General features: G+C 39.7%; 1 protein-coding gene across 1 annotated transcript; it reads left to right on the top strand.

Annotated features, from left to right (window-relative positions):
* Positions 1 to 3,179: 3,179 nt before the first annotated feature.
* Positions 3,180 to 7,656, top strand: otud3 (OTU deubiquitinase 3). The gene is made up of 8 exons (XM_056385566.1): positions 3,180 to 3,326; positions 4,267 to 4,570; positions 5,041 to 5,189; positions 5,734 to 5,846; positions 5,962 to 6,084; positions 6,234 to 6,366; positions 6,597 to 6,784; positions 6,922 to 7,656. Exons 2-8 carry the CDS (start codon positions 4,365 to 4,367, stop codon positions 7,084 to 7,086), a joined length of 1,077 nt encoding a protein of 358 aa, XP_056241541.1. The 5' UTR covers positions 3,180 to 3,326; positions 4,267 to 4,364; the 3' UTR covers positions 7,087 to 7,656.
* Positions 7,657 to 9,020: the final 1,364 nt, after the last annotated feature.

Below are 9,020 nucleotides of genomic sequence, written 5' to 3'. Positions count from 1 at the left end.
ACAAAATGGCGAAATCTTCATATAGTGAACTATATAGTGAGTAGTGAGTGATTAAGACTCAAGAATGAACTGATGAGATTTTGGGGGTCAAAGGTCAAAGGTCACAAAACACAGTTTTGGCCTTGTGAATGCAATACCTCTGTAACACCTTGAGGGAATTTCTTCAAATTTGGTAAAAACATTCACTTGTTCTCAAGAACAAACTGATTAGAATTTGGTGGCTAAAGGTCAAAGTTCAAAGGTCAGGGTCACTGTGATCTCACAAACCATGATTTTGGACTTGTGAAAGCAATAGCTCAAGAACTATACAGGGAATCCCTTCAAATCTCACACCTTGAGGGAATTTTTTAAGAAATCTGGTACAAACCTTCATTTGGACTCAAAGACAAACTGATTAGATGATGATTTTGTGGTCCAAAGGTCAAGGTCACAGTGACCTTAGAAAACATTTTTTTGCCATTATTCAAGATGCAATTATGCAATTATGACAAAATTTCCTAAATTAGTCAAATTAATCAGCCCCAGTAAACAATGTAAGAAATAAACAGTTAATTCACGTTATCACTATAGTAAACAGTGTTATACAGTTTCAGCACCATGGACAGCGGCCATAAAACAGCCTGCTTCTACCAGCTGCTACAGTGAGATGCATTTTCTGAATCTTTGTAAAAACCATAACATTTTACATGCATGTTGTACTAACAACTAAAATAGAACCGCTGTAACAAATTAATCAATAACCAGTCTCGTGGTATTCTTTATTTTTGGGGGTGCAGAATTCAAAAACATCTGCTGTTGTCACCTACAGGCACACTGCTGGTGTTACTTCATTTTGACTTCCCCCGATAAGGAAACGCAGCCAAGCTGGGGCACCAGTGTGGCAGACTCTGGTTAAAATCTACAGGGGTTAGAATGTAAACATTTAATAGGAAGAGGACTTGAAACCAGAACAATCACAATTATGAGTGCAGCAACAAACACAAGGTTGATTGTGAGTTAACAGCATTTATCTGGCATAACCAACAAAGCTCCAAATAGCTGCACAAACAAAGAGAAAAGTGCATGCGAGCTGATAAGGCCCCTTTTGTAGCAATGCTTGCCATAGTAATTAAGCTCACATTTAAAGGGTCAATTTAATTACAGAGTGACATTTTTTTTCCATTTGGTGGTATCTAAACATGCAGGTAGTTTTGGTTTTTGGTTTTATTTGTTGAGATTTGAAGATGTTTGTCTTTGCTGCACCAATGTGAGTGAATAAAATTTCATTAGTGCTGCTCAAAACAGAGAAAACTACATTTTAAAAGATCAGGAGCAACTTTTATTTTCATTTTCTTTGACCTAGATAACCACATATGATACTATCAACATTTTTCATAGCTCTACTTTCTACCAAAGAAACACTCTTCAAGGAAACACAGTGAGGTTTGTCAATTATCAAGAGTAACTGGCAGATTTTGTAGTTGGAAATACACGTTGTTGTTTAGTTTTTCCAATATTTTTCATTTAATTGGAGTAGGGCAGATAAATGAATCTTTACTGTACATAGTAAAGTTTCAGATATCTGAAAACCTAAATATATGAAACATATAGTGTGAATCACCAGTGTGAATCAGAAAATGCTTTTCTTTGAATTAGGTGAACTTACCCTCTAAAATCCTTTTTTTCAGTGTGTACCTGCAGTAATTTTGTCTCCCTCCTCTGAGTCGTTTCCTGCTTTAAAATTCCAACATTCACCAAAAACTGCAGTATTAGCACTTGGTTACAGGCAAAAATTACTCTGCAAAACTGGAAGAGGCCAGCTTATCTATTTGCTGTTATAAAAAAAAAAGCAGCTCAGTCTTTGTATGTGTGGAGCAGTTAGTTAGTTTGAAAAAAAAAACAATCTAGTTTTCATCATTTGCAGGACGTCAGATTTCTCAGTGTACCAAGATATATCCTCATATCGGATGTTAGCACAGGCCAAGAGGTTTTTATATTTCATGACTATAGTTTTGCAGGTGATATCCATTCAAATAACAGTAAGTCAGTGAAGCTGCAAAGATTTTAGGTTTCTAGAAAAAAAAGAGCATCAGTCATAAATATAACACTGCAACATCAGTTGAAATTAACTTTCTTCGACATAATGTTCTATTTTCGTCTGTTATCTTCCTGTAACATAATGATTTGATGTACCCTGATGGACTCTCACATACACACACAACCATACTGTACATGTGCAGTATAAATGATATGTTGTCCACGCTTGGCTGATTGCTCTTATGTTCCACTCAGGTGACTGACTCTGATTGCTGCACATGCACAAATGCATGGATAACCTTCAGGCCATTACATCTGCTTGCACACAGTGCCATCAATCACTGAGGTCTATTATAAACCACATACCAACTTACAGCTGCAGATGTGTGTCCTGTTTCTTTTACGTCAGCTGGCTTGGTACAAATTTGTTTTTTTTTTTTCCTAGCTTTTACGAAATAGAATGGTCTTACTGCGTTATTGTTTTTTGATGCAGTTTTATGTCTTGAGGCTATTGTTTTTTTGTCTCACTGTGTCTGCTTGTCTTTTTCACATAGCCAACATTCTGTTTATTGCTTCTCAGCCTACTCCTCCCCCACATTATATTCTCCAACTGTGTGGAGTCATCTGAAGGAGTTGGTGGTGAGTTGGGGAGAGTATAGGGTGGAGGGATTTTCAGAGATTCAAAATTTCTTTCAAAATTGTAACTCAACCTCCTACTTTGTCCTGAGTCACAGTCTGCAATATAAAATGACTCAGAGTTTTCTGACTTGTCGCAATTATCAAAATGATTAAAAAATGCATCTCACAGTCACATTCACACCTGTCCCCCTGCAAACAATGGCAGGTGGGAACTAAAAGTGCTCCATACTAAAGGGGTTGTAAATAACCAAATTAAATGTTACACTTACAAATTATAATAATTATAATATTATAATATTATACCTGTCATATTATATGAAATAATAAAGTACAGCAACTGATAATACAATTATAGAATAAACTTAATGAAATTATATTAACTAGTAATATAATAAACTCAAATAATATTGCATCTCTTAATATACAACACAACTTACTATGGAATTGTGGAATCATTGAATAAACCTGGTGCTTTCATCAGCCCGATGCAATTTATTTATCGCCTCTGCCGTTAGGCCCATTCCCCCTTCCGTACGTTTTGACGCACGCTGAGTTACGTAGGCGGAACTTGAGTTGTAAACAAAAACGACAATCATTACATTCCTCTTCTGAGCCAAAAATACACAAGAAACGAAACAAAGACATATCTCGTTGAACGCGGTGTGTTAAAGGCAAGTATCAGTCTATTAACTACGTTAAATTATTTAGTCTCTTACAATGTAGTGAGAGCTACGAGCGGGGAGATATGATTTGTTATGTAATATTCAGCCGTGAATGCTAGCTAGCTAGCTAGCTATCGAACTTCATGTTAGCAAATCTGACGTCGATAATGTTCCGTTTGGGTCGGTTCAACTAACATTATCTAGCATTTATGAGTACTAGTTACTATGTAGTGCTAATTAGTATTAACGTCAACTAGTTCATCGTTAGTTAAAATCCATCGACTAGTTAGTTAACTATATAACGAAACTAGTCAAATTGTGATTTAGCTTCAGTAATGACGCTACAGGAATATTAAGTCAACACCTTGTTAGTTTATCGCTGATCAGATCACATTTTGTGTCAAAAAACACAATTTCTAACATGTGAAAGACACTGATCTAAGACTTTTTGCCCTTCATGTCGGGTACAATTGTCAGTTTGATTAACATTTACACCAGACACCACTTCACTAACGGGATCAGACAGATAAAATATTCACTGACTCTGCTTTCATCAAAACACACCGTGCAGAACTGCACTTTGCTGAGAGAACCAAGCCCAGGTTACACTGGAACAAACTGCTGCTTAATAAGTCAATTATATTTGAATTTGCCGATATGCACTAGAGAATCAGACAAAAATAAACAGCTCATTGCTTAAAAGATATTCTGTGTCTGATGTATTGTCTAAGAATCTCAGCTGAAAACTGTCAAATTTCCAAGTGGAGTCTTCTACATCAGGGACAGACTGTGGCGGGATGTTTGTCTCTTGCAAATTACAGCTTTACAGAAGACTAGTAGACTCAAATGACAAACCTGGAATATTATGACATTCTAAGAAAACTAGAATACATATCTCATAACATATCCTGACAACTTGTCTCCCCCACCTCTGTGTATTTTTAAATAGGTTCCAGATGTGTGGCAGTGCTTGATGCAAGTGCTAGCACATTACTGTAAGAAGACATACTTTGGTGTTGTAGGCCTGCAGAAAGGGCTGCAGCCGGCATGTCTAGGAAACAGACATCGAAACCTGTGCGGAGCAATAAAAAGAGCGAACTGGAACGCAAGAGAGATGAGCGGGCAGCACGTCGGGCTATTGTAAAGGACCGCAAGAACCGGCCTCAGGATGGTGATGAAGGAGCAGAGTTTGTCAGTTTCTCCAATCAGCTCCAGGCACTGGGGCTCAAGCTAAGAGAAGTCCCAGGAGATGGGTAGGAGCCAGAAAAAGACTGTGGTGTCTAGCTGTGCTTTGTCTCCCTCTGTGTAGTCTCCTACCACCACTGATACTGTAACACCTCCCTCTTCAATCATATAATATACAGAAACCTTAGCTTCAAGCTGGCCACAGCTGTCTCACCATTATTAACCAGGAGAAACATAATGTCTCCAGCCTCTATGTCAATTTCTCCCCTGCCAACAGTCAGTAACAATGCGTTGTTAACTAAACTGCAACATTTTTATAGCTGCATGGCTGCTGCACAGTAGAGGCAAATGTCACTAGTGCCATAATTTGTCAGCGTTCATCAGTCATGTTTACTAAAAAAAAGGTCTAGGTAGCTTGTGTTTTGCAGGACTTCAGTCACTGTTATTGTTCAAAACCCAGAACTTTTGCAGCTCATGCCAACTCTGACAAAGGCACCTGTGAAGTGACAAACCTTTATTTTGGCTTTATTTCTTGCAGAAACTGCCTGTTCAGAGCTTTAGGCGACCAGTTAGAGGGTCACTCCAGGGGTCACCTGCGACTTCGCCAGGAGACTGTCCAGTACATGTCGTCTCATCGACAAGACTTTGAGCCCTTTGTTGAGGATGACGTGCCCTTCGCACAGCACTGTAAGAAAATGACCCAGTGTGTGTGACACTGACTAAATCTGCAAAGGAGATAAAAGACTGTGATCAGATCTGAAGCTTTTGATAAAGCTTCATTCACAGTGAACAATTTTGTGATGTTACCCTACATGATAAGTTCACTGATTTCAAAGAGAGACCATTTTGACCAGCAACTATGCACTGACCCCTGGTGGTCATCCCTTTTGCTTGCAATGGAGCGACAGATTGCGTATGTCAGTGGTTCCAAGATAATTAATAGGATAAGAATGACATTAAAAAAAAAAAAAAAAAAGATTTTTGTACTCAAATAGTTTTTCAGACTTCCCTCCATTCTTTGCTTTTGAATTGAGTGGTTGCAAGTAGTTGTTAAAGGTGTCCCAAATCAACAAGGTTGGGAAAAACTTTTAAATGAGGCTGTCTTGACTTCATGTATTTTGTGTTTTAGAAGATACACTGTATATTCGTTGTGGCAACACCACAGACAATTCAGTGTGATCACTGCTTACGTTTACCTTGTGAATACGTGTTTTTGTGTCTTTCCACCCAGTGTCCAACCTCTCTCAGCCCGGTACATTTGCTGGCAATGACGCTATCGTGGCTTTTGCTCGCAGTCAACAGGTGAAGGTGGTCATCCATCAGCTGAACACACCACTGTGGGAGGTAAGGACACGCAAAGACTTTGAAATTATAACATGTAATCTCATGTGCTATTACTCTGTGATATCTAACTCCCTTTGGTACACCACACAGTTTATATGTCGTGTTTTCATGGTAGATAAATGGTGCAGAGAAGCAGGTGTGCAGAGAGCTACACATTGCCTACCGCTATGGAGATCATTATGACAGTGTAAGGCGGATTGGAGACAATTCTGAGAGTCCTGCTCAGCTCCGCATAGAGGTATACTGTAATGTACAAAGGACATCAAATGGGCCAGCATTTAGGAGCAGTTATCCCTTACAATAGCTTAAATCATGTAGTAAATTCGAGAAATTGAGAAACCATTTAATGATGTGTTTCTGATGATTTCTTGCCTTTGCTGTCGCCAGAACATGCAGAATTCACGAGGCCAGCAGCGCGAGTTCGGGGACGGTCAGAGGGACAGGCAGAAAAATCCCTCCCCCACTGCCTCGGAGGAGGACAACGTGATCCTGAGTTCCATCAAGAATCGAGGAATCCAGGGTCAGAAGTTCCACTTGACTCATTAGCTGCAGGAAGAATTAGACTGTGAGGACAAAAGAGCAACAACTAGGAATCAACTTTGTTACACACTTTATAATCATCATGCATTCAAACTTGTCTCTTCAGCTACGTTTTCCATTGATAACTTACTTATATGACTGTTTTCTTCTCAACAGTGACGATCGCATCACCCTGACTCGTTCTGTTCATGTGTGTGTTCTCTGCCTCAGGTGATGAGGAGAACCTGCTCCAGTTGAGTGCGGCAACCATCAATGCTGAATGGCTTGTCGGCTCTGTGCTGGGCCAGTCCTGCGAGGGCCAGTGTGCCTCAGGATCCTGTTCTGCCTGCAGATCTGCAGCCACAGACTGCAGTGAGCATAAGCAGTCAGCAGAGGGCAGCAACGTACAAAAACCTAAGGTGGACCAACTGACACAAAAGTTTCAGTTTTAGGGATTCTTGTTAATTGTAATTCTATTGCCAAATTAATTGTAATCCAAGTCTGTTTTACTTCAAATACTCACTTAAAAAAATATTTTTGTTTTCTTCATTCCCAGGTATCGAACAAGCAAAGGAAAGAGCAGCAGAGGCAAGAGAAGAAGAAGCGTCAGGAGGAGAGGCATCGGCAGAAGTTTCTCCAGAGCAAAGGAAGCATGGATCAGAACCAGAACCTGCCGGAAGCTGTTACTTTAGTACCAGCTCTCAACACTCTCAGTATATAGACTGGAGCATGGCCAAAATTACCTACTGCTACTCTAGCTACTGGTGGCTGACGCTGTCCACAACGTTTTGCACATAGTCAGATATGATTCAGTCACAGAGGATGACTTTTCCTAAAGAGAACCCTATAGTTTCTTTCCAAACAAACAGTATAACGGTGCCTGCAAACTCATGTGTGTGAGACGTGTGAAAGTTGTAGAAGACAAGAGAGTGACAAAGAGCACGGCTGTCAGTATTTCCGTTGGGTTTTGATTTAGTTCAATCCCTGGTTGGTGTTGGTGTATGTAGAAACTCCTCGGAGCTGGTCTACCTACCACGCCACCTTTCCCCTTTCTATGCTGGACATCTGGCTTTCAACGACAACCAATGCAGATAATCTCGTGCAGCTGGGCTTTCTGATTCGCCACAGATTGAGGTAACGTTTATTCAGATGTTGAGATCGTTGCGTTTGTCCGATCTGACTGAAGATGGAAGAAAAGTAAAGGCAGAGCGGCAGATGAATGATTGTTATGCACACTGTGTAAGGAATGTGGCAATAAAAAAAAACAAACAATAAATGATAATTTACTGTTTATGTGCATCAGATAATATATTGCATATTCTCCAGGGTGACATGTTGCCTTTTGTATTAATTTTCCTTGGTGTTTAAGAAAATAACCTGAATACAACAAACTGAACATGAACATAAACAGACATGAGGCACATATAAAGACATTCATCCCTCTTATGTTGTCATGGTGCAGCCGCAGCAGTTAAGCTGGAGGCAACAACATTAACACATCCTAAAGGAGTTTTTTTAAATCGAAAACAACTGGACTAGGTTATTTGTCTGTGAAGACGTTTCACCTCTCATCCAAGAGGCTTCATCAGTTCGTGTACGCATCTGACCAGGCTAGGACTGGTCCTGGTCAGATGCGTACACGAACTGATGAAGCCTCTTGGATGAGAGGTGAAACGTCTTCACAGACAAATAACCTAGTCCAGTTGTTTTCGATTTAAAAAAACTCCTTTAGGATACTATGACCTGGAAAAATGAGAATATACACAGGAACATTAACACATGTACTGCAACACAAAAAACATGGATCCCTCAGATTGATGAATTACAAGTTACTTAGCCTGTTACACAGAAACACGACTAAAGTCACTGTAGCTGTAAACCATTGAATTTGTGTTCATTTGCATAATGAGCTTTCTTGCATTTTGTAATATTAGGTAGGACATGAGCACGGTGAACTGATGATCACGTCCTGTCATGTTCCATAAACCCTGTTTGATTTGTTATTCCACACTATATTATATTGAAGTTTCTGATCCCAGAACAGCATTTGAGGCTGTAGTGTGCAGCGCTGTTGTATTGGATTGTAATATTGAGAGGTGTTCATGTTATTTCACCTGTGAAAACAACCCAAGCTCTAACTGACTGACTGTGGTTGATGTTTCACATCTGGTCTTATCATCAGTTAACATGCAATTACATATTTGACTGGCCGTTATTCTAATTAGAGATTATCTAGCATGTACTCTTTGAGTGGTCAAACTGTTCACTGTAGATGTGTAATTAGTAAACCAAAGTCAATGAATGATTAAAAGCCTCACCGTTTGGGAATACTACGCTGGACTGGCACCAGCATTACGGGCCTGACAGCTCTGTGGGGGGACGCACACTGATGATTTAAGAGTAGTTTTTTTCTAACTGGTCATTGGGCATTTAGTTCTTGACATGTTCATAATTTGGTCATTTACCATTTAATAAATGACAAACTACATCTGAATGCGCTGTCAGAGAGCTTAGAGAGGAGGTTCGAGGTAACTTTACGATCCTGTCTGTTGACTCAGTGGCTGCCTATTTATCACACTGGGAGTAGGATGTTAAATTTGAATATACTTTACCTTCATGCAATAAAGAAACTGACCAGCTGCACCGAGCTCCAGG

Source organism: Seriola aureovittata, chromosome 9, assembly GCF_021018895.1.
Source record: "Seriola aureovittata isolate HTS-2021-v1 ecotype China chromosome 9, ASM2101889v1, whole genome shotgun sequence".
Lineage (NCBI taxonomy): Eukaryota > Metazoa > Chordata > Actinopteri > Carangiformes > Carangidae > Seriola > Seriola aureovittata.
Note: the sequence above shows the minus strand (reverse complement) of the source record. Positions and strands in the feature narration are given on the sequence as shown.

What these genes read in the sequence shown, in the direction of transcription:
- otud3 (XM_056385566.1), top strand. Translation starts at nt 4,365, where the DNA reads ATGTCTAGGAAACAGACATCGAAACCTGTGCGGAGCAATAAAAAGAGC. An exon ending in CGTGCCCTTCGCACAGCACT is followed by an intron (nt 5,190 to 5,733) that starts GTAAGAAAATGA and finishes CTTTCCACCCAG; the next exon opens with TGTCCAACCTCTCTCAGCCC. An exon ending in TGAACACACCACTGTGGGAG is followed by an intron (nt 5,847 to 5,961) that starts GTAAGGACACGC and finishes TTTTCATGGTAG; the next exon opens with ATAAATGGTGCAGAGAAGCA.